Genomic DNA, 18,431 nt, shown 5'->3' on the forward strand with positions numbered 1-18,431 from the left:
GATAAATTGAGATGATCCAAAGATGACGCATTGAAATCTTTTGAAAAACTACCCACCACAGTAGGAAGTACAAATAGATCACGTAATTATTGAAGACTTTCGTGTCTTAGAAATTTTAACATTGTCTATGTTAAAAATGAACTCTACCTATTGTAAACTAATTAATCACTTCACAAAATTGCTAATTGTCTTGTGACATTATCATCTGCATGTTTCTCAGTTTTTCTTAATGTGTTATATTGGGTAATACAATTTGGATGTAAGATTTTTTTTTAATGAGTAGCATCAATTTTGACTTGCTTTTAGTTGTCCCTGATAATATATGTGAAAATCATCTTAGAATTTATTCCTACTGAAAAGAGAACCAAGAACTCTGTGATACGTTTCCAAAATTAATATTAATTCTCAAGAACTTAAATGTCAGTTACATTTTGATGTTCTTGCAAATAGAATGTCATGCCTTGTTTGCGTCTTGGTTTAAATTTAAAGCAATAATTGTAAAACAAGTGGAGATTTGAATCCCAGCTAGTCCCTTTACTAGCTGGGTTGTCAGGTTAGTTAACCAAGCTACTTCTCTAAATCTGCTTCCTCATCTGTAAGATAGTGATACTAGTACACGGCTTGCAGTGTTTTTGTGATCCATTGATTCAGGTTCAGCACGGTGGCTGGCTCAGAGAAAGTGCTTACCAAATGGAGCTATCATTACTGTCTTTTAAAGTAAAGTTTTCTTTTTATGACAGAATTACTGTTAAAACACAAATTAGAATCCAGCCCAGCTCTCTCACAGTGGAATTATATTTGAAATTATCAAGTAATTTTACTTCAACATCAGATACAACTTCTTCCTTATTTTTTAAACACCCTAAATCCAAAAGCAACTGCTAATAATTATATTTCTTGTGTGTCATTTAGAATTTTTCCAGTGATTTCCCTGAAATTCCCTGAGTAGATATTTTATCTTATGGATCATCTTTATCTGTCTGTCTGTCTTATCTATCAATTGATATTTCTCTCTCTCTTCCTCTCTCTCTCTCTCTGTCTCTCTCTCTCTCTCTGTCTCTTTCTCTTTCTCTCTCTCCCTTTCCCCTCCCTCTCTCTCTCATTTGAAAACTAGGACGAAGGTCGTGGCCAAGGTTTCACTGATGGGGTGTATCAAGGAAAGCAGCTTTTTCAGTGTGATGAAGATTGTGGAGTATTTGTTGCGTTGGACAAGCTGGAAATCATAGAAGATGATGACAATGGATTGGAAAGTGACTATGCAGGTCCAGTGGACACAATGCAGGTTGAACTCCCCCCTCTGGAAATAAACTCCAGAGTCTCTTTGAAGCTTGGAGAAACTATAGAATCTGGAACAGTTATATTTTGTGATGTTTTGCCGGGAAAAGAAAGCTTAGGATATTTTGTTGGTGTGGACATGGTAAGAAACTTTTGTATTATATTATCTTTGTGACTATATCTCTTAGTTTTATGGCCAATTTAGATACAAATTAAACACTTTGAATATTAAAAATGGACTAATTTGGAGTATGTAAAGAATATGTTCTAATTTATCTTTCGTGAAGGAACACTGCTACGGGACAAGAGTCTAGATGTAGAATTACATTTCTTCTTTTTTCCAGTTTGAATAAACTGGAATAATGTTTTCAGTCTTTAAATTTGCTGTATGATAGCTGACCAGTAGACAGAAAAAAACCCACCCAAATACATTACATGATGTCTTATTTTTCTTTATTTTGAAAGGCTTTTTTCTTTTTTTGGTAATCTGTGTTTCTCTTTTTGTAATATTTTGCAAAATTTTATTGACTGATCTGATTTTAATGAGTAGTGTAAAAATCATATGCAGAAAATACCTGAGTAGAGGAAAAGCACATTGCTTTACAGGAAAAGACAATTAGAATATTTTCTTAGGATGTAACTCACTCAAAAATATATTTTTTTTACTGTGGTAAATTATATGTAACATAAAATTTGTCATTTTAACCATTTTTAAGTTTACAGTTCAGTGACATGACGTACATTCACATTGTTCTGCAACCATTACCCCATCCATCTCCAGAACTTTCTCCTCATACCAAACTGAAGCTCTGTCCCCATTAAACACTAGCCGCCCATTATTTCTCCCTCAGCCAGCAGTCTGCTGGAACCAGTATTCTGCTTCTTGTCTCTGGGAATTTCCCTATTCTAGGTATCTCATATAAGTGGAATCATCCAATATTTGTCCTTTTGTGTCACTCATTTTTAATGTTACCTTATAATCATATTTGTTAATAATGGATACATTCCTATATGGCATGTTGAATGATACCTGTGGAGTTAAGAGAAGGAGAAGGAAAAAACTGAGAACGTTTTCATTATAGATTGGAAATATGGACAAGAATTTGTTAGATATAAAGAAGGAGATTCACACAGAATTATTAAACACTACAATGAGTTAGGAGAGGATGTGAGTAATAGACTCTTGTCCTCACGATGTTTTCAGTGAGTACTCACATCATTTTAGTACATTTAGTTTTATCTATTCAGTTATACTTTTTGACAGGGTCTGAATGTTCTAGCATAAGTTTCTGTTATCCTGTGCTTGGAAATTCTATTTGATACCCATTAGTTAGACAAACATCGCTATGTTGTTCAGACAAACATCTACCATGTGAAAAGTTAGAGCCAGAGTAAAACATGTGAGTCCCTCAGGATAGCGAACAATAGAGCACACCTTGAAACCACTCTTCTTTAAATATTCAGTATTTGTTTAGAGGAGAGATTGTGGGCTGGTAGAGGGATTGGAGAAAGAAGGCCACTAGCCATTGGGGTTAGTTTCCCCTTGCCTCAGGTCGTTTGGGCCCTAAACTTGGTTAAAGTCAGGTGGGCCTTCCCTTCCTAAGCTGATAGACTGGGGATCATGTTGTTTACTGGGGCAGGCTGCCTAGAGGTTTGCCCCAGCAGCCTCTTCCATGCCTCTGTCTGTCTGCCAGCTAGCTTGTGCAAGTATTCATTCCAAACCTTTCTACTGTACTCCTGGAAAGGAATGTTCTGGCAAATGCAATATTCTTCATCTTCTCTTTCCAAAGACATTTAGCATGTTGTACGTGTTGGTGCTTAGGGCAGTTGTCTGACTGTCACATCTCTTAATCTTACTCCAAGAAAAGCACTGTGCTAGTTGGTGCTACATTGGAATATAAGATAGTTAAATATAAAAATCTCCATTTTGGAGGGAATTCTTACAGACCCATAAAATGACGAACAATTAAAAAATGGACTTTCCAAGTATAGAAGGGCGTACAGGAATTCAAATTGAAGATTTAAGAGCTCAGGGAATATAAAGGAATGATTAGAGCAAGCTAGGGTTAATTAGGGGCAGATTTCTGGGTGAAATAATGTATTATTAATAAATCTTCCCATGCAGATGGATGTTATTATATAGACTGGTATTTGTTGTCCAGTAAAGTATGACAAATACTTTTGACTCCTTGCTCATCTGTGGGTTTACTGTAGTTGGTTATTCTTGGATTTCATTTTTCCAAAAACAAAAACAAAAACAGAGATGAATAAACATAAACAAAACCCCTTATTACTGTGGCAATTATTCCTGATATATTCTTTTTTTCTTTTAGGAAAAATGGTTAAAATTTACCAATGTAAATGTTTTGGAGGATCCTTTTATGGAAAATACAGACTTTTATATTTATGCTTGATTGGAGAGGGTTTTAAAGTTTATTCTATTGCTTAACTTGTAGGATAACCCTATTGGCAACTGGGATGGAAGGTTTGATGGCGTGCAGCTTTGTAGTTTTGCAAGTGTTGAAAGTACAATTCTCTTGCATATCAATGATATCATCCCAGGTATGTTTTCTTTGTGTTTTATATATTAATAAGGCAGAGTTTCTAGGATGTGTTTTGTTATGAGGGTGTAAATATAAGCTTCAAATTGTGTTTTTGGAACTTTTATATTATAGAAATGTTATTAAATAGAATATCCTTTCTTACCCCCAAATGAAAACAATACTTAAAGATTTTTATTTCCAAAAGTATGTGAGTATGGGTTAGTATTTATACGTTTTCATTCACTTTTTCATCACCTGTCCATTCTAAGTGGGGAAAAAAATCCCTTTCTGATAATTAGAAGGGTCAAAAAATGTGATGAACTGCCACCTGTTTGAGTGAAAGCCTAGTTGAAACTGGAAGCCCTTAAGCAGAAGCTGGTCGTTTAGTAGAATCTAATACACTGTGGGGAGGATTCTTGCTGGATGCCCTACGAGATCCCTTCCAGTTTTGAGACAGTGTAATTCATCAGCCTTCATGACTCTAGTCAGAAACAGATCATTTCAACTTTACGTCTTAAAACAAGTCATAAGCAACCTTTTGTTTTACCTCAAACAAGAGCACCTATTGGCTGCTGTCAACTAATGAATAAATTCCTATTGGTAGCCACATCAACAGTACCTTCCCCCTGCTCTCAGTAGAATTCCAATTATAGGCTAGTCAATTAATATTATGTTAGTCATAAAACAGAGGCAACCAGAGGTGGTGATTCGTATTAAGCATTATACAATTATGAGTAAATGTCAGAAAGCTTGCATTCAGTAGCCACAAATATATGAATCCTTGAATTAGATAACATCTACTTTTTTACATTCTTGACAGACTTATTAGGAATGTCTTAATTATCCCCATCTTGCTGATAAGAAACTGGGGCTTAGATAGGGCTAAGATTGCCTAGGATCAAGTAAGTGGTGGAGCCAGAATTCAGATGCAGACCTGTCTGATTATCAAGCTCTGCTCTTTTCAGTACCTCCTCACCCCACATCCCGTGTGTGTACCTAGGTTGTGAAGACCTGCATAGAAAAACATCCTTCTCAGCCTCGCATGTATACTTGGGAATATTGTTTCCATGGAGATGTATTTTGTCTCTAATTCTATAAAAGCTGAATTTTACTATAGCGGGGATCACAGCTGAACAGAATGATTTTTTTCTTCCAGTGTTTTTCCGTTATTGCTAATTTTGACACAACACTTTTCGGTTCCCCACAGGTCATTTCAGATCCTCAGTTTCTTTTTTTTGTAAAAATAAAGAGGCTAATACTAGATGATCCTTAAGGTTTCTTCTAGCTTGCACTGTTTGCTCTTCCTGTTTTCCTGTTGGCTTGGCAAGTAAGAAATGCTTGTTTTGCTGAGTTAGTAAATGCTTTCTACTTTAGCTTGTAGCTTTACAGAAAGAGTACATTAATTTAATTGGAGGCATGGGATCAAATTACTTAGACTTTGTAAAAGTCTAACATACTTTGCTTTTCTTGATTTCTTTCAAATGAGTTTTTAATTTCTTGCAAATTGGATTCGTAAGTATTTCTTTGCTTCCTTTTGGGAACTAATGGTTAACATTTAGGGGAAAGCATATCTGTGCTTGATGTTTTATCTAGTAATGTTTAGTTTACCTTTTCATGCTTGTTTTTGGAAAAACACAATTTATGATTTTATGTATCAGAATACTTTTTGGTGTTATAACAAATGCTTATTGTTTAAAAAGCAGCTTTCGAAAAGGTTGTTCCTTCATTCAAGTATTATAAAGCCCTTACTTAGGCTTCTTTTGGGTGTTGAGGATGTATATAGTAGAAAGCAAAGTAGATAAAAATTCTCCCCACATCGAGCTTTCATTCTAGTGAGCGGAGGCAGCCAATAAATAGGTAAAATATATGGTCAATTAGATGGTGGTTGATGGAGAATGATAAACAAGATAAGGGGGAAAACGGGGTGCTGGTTTGGGGGATGGGATTTCCTGTTTTCTCTTGTGTAGTCCCAGTGAGCCTCTCATGTGGTGGCATTTGAACTCCTGAGAGGAAGGAGATTTGAGAGTGAGCCACGTGGATTCCGAGGGAAGGCCTGAGGCTGCACCTAGCTTGGCTAGTTTGAGAAGTAGCAAGGGATTCCTTGTGGCTGGAGCAGGTCGAGCGAGGGACAGGTAGTGGGAGCTGGACCAGGCAGGGCCAAGGGGGCTGGTGTATGGATTCCTGGCTTTTGCTCTGCGGGAGATGGGGAGCTAGAGGTGGGTTGCGAGCTAAGGACGTGTTACCTTCATTGACGTTTGAAAATGATCCCTCGGGCTGTATGTCAGAGGGCAGGAGCCGGGAGACCAGGGAGGAGGCTGTTGCAGTTATCCGTGCGCTCGATGATGTGGCTTGATGGGGGGTGTCTAATATGTTGTTTAGGTTAACCTGTTTTTAAACCTGATATAAATAGAATCATACCGACTGTCTTCTCTAATTACTTGCATCGTTTACTTAAAATGTATTTTGAGATTCTTTCCTGTGGATGAGGGTATTAATGGTTTATTCACCCTCTCTGCTTCATACTATATTTCATTGTGTGAATATCTCACAATTTAATAGCCCATTGTATTGTTAATGGGCGTTTGGGTTTTGGGTTATTTCCATAATCATCTTCAACACTGGTGCTGATTAAATTTTTTGCCAATATGATGCCTGAGAAATGGTGTCTCAAGGTGGTTTTAATTTGTAGTTCCCTGATTAAAAGTAGGATTGAATAACTTTTCATATGTTTATGGAACATCTGCGGCTTGTATTGAATACCTGTTTGTGTCTTTCTCATTTTCCTGTTGTTTATTGATTCATGAGTTCTCTATTTTAAAATTTCAATAAAATATTTTTTCAACATTTTATTATGAAATTTTCAAACATAAGAAAAGTTGAATTTTGTACTCAATATTCCTATTTCTACCACCTAGTACAATAAACATTTAATTGTACTTTATCATGTATCTATCCATCCGTTATCCTTGCACTAATCCATCTTGTTTTTTTATGCATTTCAAAGTAAGTTACAGGCATTAGTATACTTCCTCCTAAATACTTCAGCATGCGTATCATTAACTTGAGATAAGTATTTAGGTTTTTTTTTCTTTGAGATAAAAAACATTTCATAAAATGAAATGCACATTGTATCATTTGAGTTTTGACTAATGCATATACCCTTGGATTTAGTAACTATTAAGTTACTAAAATAAGTTTTAATAAGAAATACATTCACATATCTCAAATCAAAATAATAAGACGTACAGTGGAATGTCTTGTTTCCATTCTTACCCCTCTACCTCATTGCCCCCTCACTCTGTCCCTTGCCTCCCAGTAGTAACTTTGTAGTAGTTTCTTGTATATCTTTCCAGAGTTTCTTTTTACAATATAAATACGTATTCTCCCTCCCTTTTTATGCATAAAGCATAGTATTTACGCTATTCTGCACCTTGCTTTCTTCTCTTTATATCTTGGAGCTCTTTGTGTGTCTGAATAGAGGCGTTCTTCTTGTTTTTTACAGTGTATAATTTTCCGTTGTACTGTAGTTCCATAATTTATTTAACCAGATTCCTATTGATGGGTTTTTGGATTGTTTCTAACTTTTTACTGTTACAAACAATGCTGCAATAACCTGTACGTATGTATTTCCTACGTGTGCTAGCATATTTATAGGATAAAGTCCCAGAAGTGAGTTGTTTGGTTAAGAAGTGCATGCGTTTGTATCGCTCTAGATATTGCTAAATTGCCTTCAATAGTGAATATAACAATTTATATTCCTACAAGCAGAATATGAGGGTGACTTTTTTAATAATCTTGCCATGAGAGTATGTTGGTAAATTTTTTTCCCAGTCTGAAGGTGAAAAATGTATTTCAGTATAGTTTTAATTTGCATTTCTCTGATGAATGAGGTATGAACATCTTTTCATGTGATTAAGGGCAATTTGTATTTTTCTTTCTGTGAACTGTTTATTCATATCATATCTGTTATCTGTTTTTTGAATTGGGTTATTGTTCTTTATTCTTACCAATTCTTTATGTGTTGAGGAGGTAAACTTTTGTGGTGTGGGGTGCAAATGTTCCCCACTACTCAGTCTTCATTTGTCATTAGTTTTCTGTCATTTTTTTAATTGTTTATCTGGTTGTCCTCATGTTTTAAAATTGTGGTAAAATATACGTAACAAGATGTACCATTTGAACTATTTTTAAGTGTACAATTCAGTGGCATTAAGTACATTTACGATGAAGTGCGGCCGTCACCACTGTCTCTTTCCAGACTTTTTCATCATCTCATGCAGAGACTCTATACCCATTGAGAAATAACTGCCCGTTCCTCCCTTCCCTCAGTCCCGCTAACTTCTGTTCTCTAATTTCTGTCTTAAAAATTTGCCTGTTATGGACACCTCATATAAATGGAATCCATACAATATTTGTCCTTTGTATATGGCTTGTTTCATACCATCTTTTCACTTTGCTTTAGGTGTTTTCTGTCATGCAGGACTTTTTTGTTTTTATGTAGTTGAACTTATCAAATTTGTTAATGGCATCTGGGTTTTGAGTCACTCCAAGGTTATAAAGGAATTTCTCCATATTTTCTTAGTACTCTTGTGGTTTTATTTTTTACAAATATATCTTTGATCCACTTTTATATGTCATATGATGTGAAATACGCATCTAATTTAGCTTCCACGCCCCTGCCCAGATAGTTACCCAGTTGTTCCAACATCATTTTTTAAAAGTCCATCTTTTTCCTAGTCCTTTGAGATGCCATTGTCATCCTAGGAAACTTCCACGTGTCCCTTGGTGTTTTTCTGGACTTTGTTTTTGTCTGCTCGTGCTTCAGTGCCACATTGTTTTAATGATTCTTCACAACACGTGTTAATGTGAGTACCAGTCCCAGCTCGTTGTTCTCAATTTCTACATTGTCTTGTGAAAGTCTGATAGTTTTGCCTTTCACGTTTGGTCTGTAGTCCATCTAGATTTGATTTTGTGTGTGGTATGAGGTATACATACCCAGTTTGATCGACCGTGCTTGCTGTGCGTAAGTCAAGTTTCAGCATATGTAGTCTGGATCTCTTTCCGGGCTCTGTGCTTCCCTGCACTGTGACCTAGAGGTCTTCATTATCAGGGCTCCAGAAGTCGTCTTGATAGTCGTCAGAGTACATTTCCCTTCTGGTTCTTTTTCTTAATGTCCTGGCTGTTGTTGGCCCTTGACTCTTCATTGTAAATTTAACAATCAGCTTCTCAAATATTATTAGAGTTCCTTTGGGATTTTAATTGGAATTGCAGTTAATCTGTAGAACAGTTTGAGGAGAATTGCCATTTCTATTATGTTGTAACCTCGAATACATGAAAACTGTATAGCCTTTCATTTATTTAATCTCTTTTTAGTAAAATTTCATACTTTTCTCCATTTCTTGCGTGTGTTCTGATACATTTAAAGTAAAACATATTTTCTAATAGCTTTTTTATAATATATAGAAACTGACTTTTTTAAAGAAACAGCTGTTTTGGGATCTAATTCACATACCATATAGTTCCCTCACTTAAGCTGTATGATTCAGTGTATTTTAGTATATTTGCAGATATGTGCAATCATCATTACAGTCAATTTTAGAACATTTTCTTCTCTTCAGAAAGAAACTCTGTACTTTTTGGCTATCGCTCCACTATCCCTCTACCCTCCTTAGTCCTAGGCAACCACTAATCTGTTGACTGAGGAAAAAATCACTGCAATTTAAACAGCAGATATTTCTTCGGGCAGTTGGAATTTGGGAGACACAGATTCGGGTAGAAACCTAAAATGTGCTCTGAGGAAGACACAGGTAGCAAGGGTTTATAAAGGCAAAGAGCGAGACGTTACCCAGGTTGTTTTGCTAGATTCGTGATTGGTGCCGGCAACAACTGTGACTTCTTGGCTGTACGTGGTTGGTCACTGAGGCCATCTCTAAGGCAAAGGTTCTTATCTATGGGACTAAGCACATTTCTTGAAAGAAGGTCGAGGTGACAGTAAAGCACAGTTTGACAGTTACGTTTCATCTGGATAGAGACATGCGTAAGCCCCGCTTCCTTAATGGCTTCCCAGCTCCGTTTTAGAAGTCTTAATATATGTTACTCCATTTTGCTATCACTGTCCACACTACTTTCTGTCTCTGTATGTTTGCCTATTCTGGAATGTATAAATAGAATCACAGAATATGTGGTCTTTTGTGACTGGCTTCTTTCACTTAGCATAATATTTTCAAGGTTCATCCATGTTGTAGCATATGTCAGTACTTCATTCCTTTTTATGCCTGAATAATATTCCCTTGTATGACTGTATCATATTTTGTCCATTCATCTGTTGATGGATACTTGAGTTCTTTCCCTATTTTGGCTATAATGTATAATGCTGCTACAGACATTCATGTACAAACTTTTGTGTGGATGTGTGCTTTTGTTTCTTCTGGGTGTATATCTTGGAGTGGAATTGTTGGGTCTTACGGTAAATTCTGTGTTTAATCATTTGTGGTATTGCCAGACTTTTTTCCACAACTGCTATTCCCACCAGCAGTGTAGGAGGGTTCTGATGTCTTCACATCCTTGTCACCCCTTGTTATTATCTGACTTGTTGATTTTAGCCATCCTAGGGGATGTGAGGTGATATCTCAGTTGACTTTTTTTGTGGGCTGAGTTTTGTTATAAACAATTTTATTAAAATCTTTTATTCACAGTTTGTCTGTAGGTTACTTTTTAAGTGACCAGTCATTATCATCTGCAGATACTAACAGTTTTGCCGCTTCCTTTTAATTCTTCTATTTTAAAAATGTAGTTTCTTATCTTACTGTCCTAGCTAGAACTTCTAAATATAATATTGAATAGAAGTGGTGATCACAGGCATGTTGGTCTTGCTCCTGATCTTAAAGGGAATGCCTTCACTAGTAAGTATGATGTTTGTCATAGGATTTTATTGTTGCAGCTGTCATTGGTCAGGTTAGAGAAGTTACCTACTGTTTCCCATTTTCCAAGAGTTTTATCATGAGTGGATATTGAATTTGCCAAGCTGTTTTTCTTTATCTATTGTGATAATCCTATGTTTATTTTCTTTTAATCTTCTAATTTTCTAATATTAAATCAACCTTACGTTCCGTATATATATATAAATATATATATATATATAAATATATATATAAATCCAGCTTCATCATGATTCATATGCTGCTTTGTCTGGTTTGCTAATTTTTGCATGTTAAAAGTTTTTTTTGAATTTAAAAATTGCATATATTTAAATTTAAAAAGTCCTTTTCTTGTGATAAAATACACATAACATAAAATTTACTATCTCAACCATTTTATTTATTTATTTATTTTTTGTGAGGAAGATTCCCCCTGAGCTAACATCTGTTGCAGTCCTCCTCTTTTTTTAAAATTTTGCTTGAGGAGGATTAGCCCTGAGCTAATATCCGTGCCACTCTTCCTCCACTTTCTATGTAAGATTCCTCCACTGATGAGTGGAGTAGGTCCGCACCCAGGATCTGAACTCGCGAACCTGGGCTACCCAAGCACAGTGCATGGAACTTTAACCACTTGGCCACGGGGCTGCCCCCTCATCTCAGCCATTTTTAAGTGTGCAGTTCATTGGTATGGAATGCATTCATAATGTACAACCATCCATATCCATAACTCTTTTCATATTGTGAAACTGAAACTATACCCGTTAAACAATACGTGCCCCCTCCCCAACCTCCAACCTCTGGCAACCACTATTCTACTTTCTGTCTGGATTATTTAGACTACGCTAAGTACCTCATATAAGTGGAGTCATACAGTGTTTGTCCTTTGATGACTGGCTTATTTCACTTAACATGATGTCCTCAGGGTTCATCCATGTTGTAGTATATGTCAGAATTTCCTTCCTTTTTAAGACTGAATAATATTCCATCGTGTGTGTATACCACATTTTATTTATCCGTTCATCTGTTGATGGACTCTTGAGTTGCTTCCATGTTTCAGCTATTGTGAATAATGCTGCTATGAACCTAGGTGTACAAATATCTCTTTGAGACCCTGCTTTCAATTCTTTTGGGTATATACCCAGAAGTGGAATTGTTGAATTCTATGGTAACTCTACTTTTAATTTCTTGAGGAACCGCTGTACTGTTTTCATAGTGGCTGCACCCGTTTACATTCCTATCAACAGTGCACAAGGGTTCCCTTTTATCTACGCCCTCACCAATAGTTATCATTTCTTGTCTTTTTGATGACAGCCATTCTAACTGATGTGAAGTGATATCTCATTGTGGTTTTGATTTGTATTTCCCTGATGATTAGTGATGCTGAGCACTTTTTCACATGCCTCTTGGCTCTGTCTGTGTCTTCTTTAGAAAACTGTTCAGGGGCCGGCCTGGTGGCACAGCGGTTGAGTTCGCACGTTCCACTTCTGCGGGTTGGGGGTTCGCCAGTTCGGATCCCAGGTGCGGACATGGCACCGCTTGGCACGCCATGCTGTGGTAGGCATCCCACATATAAAGTAGAGGAAGATGGGCATGGATGTTAGCTCAGGGCCAGTCTTCCTCAGCAAAAAGAGGAGGATTGGCAGCAGTTAGCTCAGGGCTAATCGTCCTCTAAAAGAAAAAAAAAAGGAGGAAAACTGTTCAGTTCCTCTGCCCATGTTTTAATTAAATTGTTAGGTTTTATTTACTATTCAGTTGTATAAGTTCTTTATATATTTTGGATATTAACCCCTTAATTTGTAAATATTTTATTCCGTTCTGTAGGTTGCCTTTTCGTTTTATTGATGGTTATGCTATGCAGAAGCTTTTTAGTTTGGTGCAGTCCCACTTGTTTATTTTTGCTTTTGTTGCTTGTGCTTTTTCTGTCATATTCAGGAAATCACTGCTGAGACCAGCGTTAAGGAGCTTTTCCTCTGTGTTCTTTTCTGCGAGTTTTACAGAGTCAGGTCTTAAATTTAAGTCTTTAGTCCATTTCAAGTTTGTTTTTGTGAGTGGTGTAAGATAGGAGTCCAATTTCACTCTTCTGCATGTTGTTATCCAGTTTTTCCAACACCATTTATTGAAGAGACTATCTTTTCTCCATTGAGTTTTCTTGGCTCCCTTGTCAAATATTAGTTGACCGTATATGTGGGGCTTTATTTCTGGGCTGTCAATTCTGTTTCATTAGTCTGTGTGTTTATTTTCCTGTCAATACCCTACTCTATTGATTACTGTAACTTTGTCGTATAATTTAATCGGGAAGTGTGATGTCTTTGGTTCTCTTGTTCTTTCTCAGGATTGCTTTGGCTATTTGGGGTCTTGTTGTGGAAATTTTATTTTGTTAATGAATGTTTCCATTTGATCTTTGTTTTCAAAGTTTTTGGTATACAGTTACACCTTGGAGGTACTGCCCCTTCAGTTCCAGACCACCATGGTAAAGTGAATATTGTAATAAAGAGAGTCACATGAACTTTTTTGTTTACCAGTGTGGATAAAAGTTATGTTTACACTACACTGTAGTCTGTTAAGTGTGCAATAGCATTGTGTCTAAAAATACCATGTACATAGCTTAATTAAAAATAGGCTAACCGTCATCTGAGCCTTCAGGGAGTCACAATCTTTTTGCTGGTGGAGGGACTTGCCTCGATGTTGGTGGCTGCTGAAGGTTGGGGTGGCTGTGACAACTTCTTAAAATAAAACAACAGTGAAATTTGCCACATCAATAGACTCTTCCTTTCATGAATGATTTCTCTGTAGCAAGTGATGCTGTTTGATAGCATTTTGCCTACAGTAGAACTTCTTTCAAAATTGGACTCAGTCCTCTCAAACCCTGCTGCTGCTTTGTCAACTAAGTTATGGAATATTCTAACGTTCTAAATCCTTTGTTGTCACTTCAACAGTCTTCACAGCATCTTCCCAGGAGTAGATTCCATCTCAAGAAACCTCTTTCTTTGCTCATTGAAAATAAGCAGCTCCTCATCCATTAAAGTTTGATCACAGATTGCAGCAATTCAGTCTTATCCTCAGGCTCTGCTTCTAATTCTGGTTCTCTTACTGTTTCCACCACATCTGCGGTTACCTCCTCCACTGAAGTCTGGAACCCCTCAAAGTCATCCATGAGGGTTGGAATCAGCTTCTTCCAAACTCTTGTTAATGTTGATGTTTTGTTCTCATCCCATGAATCATAAATGTTCTTAATGCATCTGGAATGGTGAATCCTTTCCAGAAGGTTTTCAATCGACTTTGCCACAAACCTTCAATTTATAGAAAACAAAGTATCTGTGAAGCACAGTAAGCGAGGTATGCCTGTAAGCGTTGTTCATAAAATCCTCTCATTTTGTGTTAAATATCTGCAGCATCTGCAGTTATGTCCCTGTTTTCATCCAAAGAATTGTGCCCTTCTATTTGCTTCAACAGTCTTCAAAGTGAGAAACCTATTTCTCACTTTCATTTCTTCATAAAACTGTCTTTTGGCTTTCTTAATCCTTTCTAGATATATTTGTTTTCTATTTTAGTAATTTGATTTTTTAATTATTTTTTCCTTTGTCTTTTTATGGATTTATTCTATTTTTTCTAACTCCTTAAGTTTGAGAGCTTAGCTTATTTTTAATCTTTTTTCTAGTATAAAGCATCTAAGGCTATAGATTCTGTTTATGTGCCCACTTACACAATATTTGAAATGTATTTATCTTATCACTAAATTTGAAGTCTTTTATAAAAGTTTCATGATTTTTTAATGTAACTTGAGCTGTTTTAAAATGTGCTTTTAAATTTTCAGGTGTCTGGTTTTCTTTTTTGTCATTATTAATTTTCAGTTAATTCGCAGAATGGTCAGAGAATATGATACCATCCTTTGACATTTGTTGAGGCTGGCTGTGCTGCCTAGTACGGGATCAGTTTTCAGAAGTGTCTGTGTACACGTGAAGAGAATGTGTTTCTCCAGTTGTGGTTTCATGCAGTGAATGCATATTTTATGTGTCCCTTAGGTCAATCTGATTTATTTATGCTATTCAAATTTTATGTATCATTACTGAGTTTTTAATTGCTAGATCTATCAGTTACTGGACAAGGTATGGTAAAGCTTCCCAATATGATGATGGATTTGTTAATTTTTTCTTAATTCTTTAAGTATTTGCTTTAATTTTGAAATTGTTGTTTGCTGCATGTAAGTCTAGAACTTTTAGATACCTAGAGTTTGGAATTGTTATATTTTCAAGGTGATTTGAACTGGTTCTCATGATGTAATGACCGTCTCCATCTCTAGTAATGCTTTTTGCCGTAAATTCTGTTTTGTATGATATAGATAGGTTTTCTTTGATTAGTATTTTCCAGGTATTTCTCTCTTTCATCATTTATGTTTTAGGTATGTCTCTTATGACAGCATATAGTTGGTATTCTTTCTTAGTCTAGTTTATCAATCTTTGTATTTTAACTGAAGATTTTAACCTGTTAATCTTTATAATTATTGATAACTGGATTTATTTCTAACATCTCATGTGTTTTCTATTTGTCCTACTTTTTGTGCCCTATCACCAATGTGCTTTTGGATTGAGATGTTTTTCCCCCTTCCTCATTCCATTTTCCCATTGTATTCTACATCATTTTTTTTAGACAGTATATAATTTTTTAATCCATTCTAATGATCTCTGTCTTTTCAATGTTGTGTTTAATTTATTAACATTTAATGTAATTTGTTACCATTATTGGGTTTAGAACTATCTTTTTATTATCTCTTTCCTATTTGTCCCTCTGTTTTTCATTCCTTTTATACTCCTTTTATGCCTTTTCTGTAGATTACTGAAAAATTTTAATTGTATGTTAATATGTTGGTTTTTTAGCTATATTTCCTGGTGTTATTACTTTTAGTGGTTTGCAGTATATATCCTTAATGTTTCAGTGTAGAATTAATATTGTCCTGCTTTATGTAAAGTGTAGAAACCTTACAGCCGTCTAAGTCTAGTTACCTCTTCCCCATTCTTTTTGCTATTGTCACATACATTACATCTATGTACATTAAAAACCTACAAGAAGATGTTATATTTTTTTGCTGAAATAGTCATGTATTTTTTAAAGAAATTAAAAGATCCAAGTATCCACCTGTTATCATTTCCCTTCCTCTGGAAGAACTCTGTGTGGTGGTTATTGAGTGCAGGTCTCCTAGAGATGAATTTCTTTAAATTTCTTCTGTCTGAAAATGTCTATTTTCCTTTCATATTTGGAGGATATTTTGGGTGTATATAGAATTCTGGGTTAGTATGTTTTCTTTTCTTTCTGCTTTAAAGTTGGTTTTCTAGTACTTTCTGGCCTCCATAGTTTCTGATGAAAAGTCAGCAGTCCTTTGAATTGTTGTTCTCCTGTATGTAACGTAACGTGTTGTTTTTCTCTGGGTGCTCTGAAGATTTTCTCTTTATGTTTGGTTTACAGCAGTTTCACTGTGATGTGCCTAGCATGGTTTTCTTCATTTATCCTGCTTGGAGTTTGCTCAGCTTCTTGGATTTGTAAATTTGTATCTTTCAACAGAGCAGGAAACATTCTAACCATTATTCCTTCAAATACTTTTTCTATCCCTTTCAGTCTTCTCTCTTTCTGTGACTTTAATTAGATATATGTCAGGATTTTTGATATTGCCCCTCAAGTCCTTGAGGCTCTGGTAATTTTTTTCAAACATTTATCATCCTGTTCTTTAGGTAATTTTTATTCTTCTATCTTCAATTTTAACTGATTTTATTCTCTTTTATCCCCATTGTGGTGTTTAGCCTATCCAGTGAATTATTTTTCAGATATTGTCTTTTTAAGTTTTTAAAAGTATTTTTAAGATTTTCTATCTGGTTCTTTGTTAGTTTCTTTAAATAATTTTTATTTCTCTAATGAGATACTGCTGCCTTCTCCTTCACTGTGAGCATATTTTCTTTTACCTCATGAAGCATAGTTATAAAAGCCTCTTTAAAGTTCTTCTCTGCCAATTCCAGCATCATCTATGGATTGGTATCCATTGTGGCGTTTTCTTTTGAGAATGGGTCACAGCTTTCTTTTTTTTGGTATGTTGAGCAATTTTGGACTATATCCTTGTATTGTTTTCTTCTTCCAAATTTTGACTCTTCTCCATAATCTGCCTGCTTTTTTTCCCACTCTCCAGTGCCTGTAGGTAATTGTTTTTAGTGTTTTGTTAAAGTTTTTATCTATTATTTCAAGAGAAATGGTCTGGTATGAGCTTACTCCATCATAACAGTTATATTTTTTTAATATGTATTTTGGAATATGGGGAACATTTATTCAGGAAAAAAAGAGGAATTTCTCTGGGTGAGTATGATGGCTTTTATGATTAGATGTTATTTTTATAGTTTTTGGTTGAAATATGGTATTGTTTCACACTGTAACTAGTGCATTTTTAAGGTTTTTTTCTTTCTTTTTTTAAGCATTAGTACAAAACCTTTATAAGAAGATCATTTCAGTTCTAAGCCAGTAGTTCTCAATCTGGGGTAATTTTAGCTCCAGGGAATATTTGGCCATGTCTAGAGACTTTTTTTTCCTTTTTTTATTATTTTTTTTTTACTGAGTTAATGATAGGTTACAATCTTGTGAGATTTCAGTTGTACATTGTTGTCTGTCAGTCGTGTTGTCGGTGCTCTAGAGACATTTTGATGGTTACGTCTGGGGTGGGAGTACTCCTTGAATCTAGTGGTAGAGACAGAGATGCTGCTAAACATCCTACAATGCGGAGAGCAGCCCCCCACAACAAAAAATGATCTGGTTCAAAACGTCAATATTACTGAGATGAAGAAACCCTGTCTTAAGTAAATTCTGTGAGTTATACTAATTTTATAGTGTTTACTTGCTGTGTGGCTAAGGGGAATGCCATGTAAAATAAAATTTCTTTAATTATATATGTATTCTTACGGGGGTAATCAATTCTGTGCTAATACTGTTTCTGCAAAGTCACATGGATAAATATAATTTCACTTGTCTTACCAAATAAAATATGTTTGTGAGTTTCGTTTTTCTTTTCTTTTTTTTGAAATTTCCAAAGGGTACTTTTGAAAGCTCGAAACCTTATTAGTTTAACCATCCTTTTACCTACCTTAATTGAATTTCTTTGAATTTTGCATTTTACAGCTGAGTATAATGCATTATATTGAGTAAGTTAGGAGACTAGGGAAATCATTAGCTTAGATTATAATTTAAGACAGAAAAAGATACCTGAAATATGAAATTGGCTTATGTATAATTGATTGTGTTTCTTTTTAGTCTGCAGTAGAATAAAGATTTGAAATGCTTTTCTATTTTTTCAAATCCAGAGCTGTGTTTCTTTCTGTATATTTTTTCCACATCTCAGTTTGGTTTGAAATGTAAATGATCTTGGGTTCTACAGTGGCACATAAAAAGAAAAGGAAAGAAAAAGCTACCATTTCTGTTTTTCCTGTGATGGAATTGTATATAACCTGACAGGGAATTCTTCTTTAGTAGTATTTATCTTCAAAAACATTTACAATTATATTTTATTTAAATAGTGATGTAGGATTAAAATAATAAAAATTAGTTACATGAATCTCTTGGGAATCACTTGTCAGGCACATTTGATCTTATAGATCAGTGGCTGTCATTGTCATTATTACAGCCCTCAGAACAGTGACGAGAAAGGAAAATAATGCTTTTCTTTCTTTTA

At 35.3% G+C, this 18,431-nt stretch overlaps 1 protein-coding gene across 7 annotated transcripts in view; it reads left to right on the forward strand.

Annotated features, from left to right (window-relative positions):
* The window catches only part of CYLD (CYLD lysine 63 deubiquitinase), a 70,364-nt gene that overhangs the window by 7,678 nt on the left and 44,255 nt on the right, over nt 1–18,431 (forward strand). For all 7 annotated transcript variants that reach the window (XR_006891445.1, XM_046680899.1, XM_046680903.1 and 4 more), the window contains 2 exons: nt 1,115–1,417; nt 3,732–3,837. Coding sequence is in view for 6 of the 7 variants with exons in the window: in XM_046680899.1 (XP_046536855.1) it covers nt 1,115–1,417; nt 3,732–3,837 (409 nt within the window). In the remaining variant the exon portion in view is untranslated. The remainder of the gene's footprint in view (nt 1–1,114; nt 1,418–3,731; nt 3,838–18,431) is intronic.

The sequence above is a fragment of the Equus quagga genome, chromosome 13, assembly GCF_021613505.1.
Source record: "Equus quagga isolate Etosha38 chromosome 13, UCLA_HA_Equagga_1.0, whole genome shotgun sequence".
In the NCBI taxonomy this organism is placed as follows: Eukaryota; Metazoa; Chordata; class Mammalia; order Perissodactyla; family Equidae; genus Equus; species Equus quagga.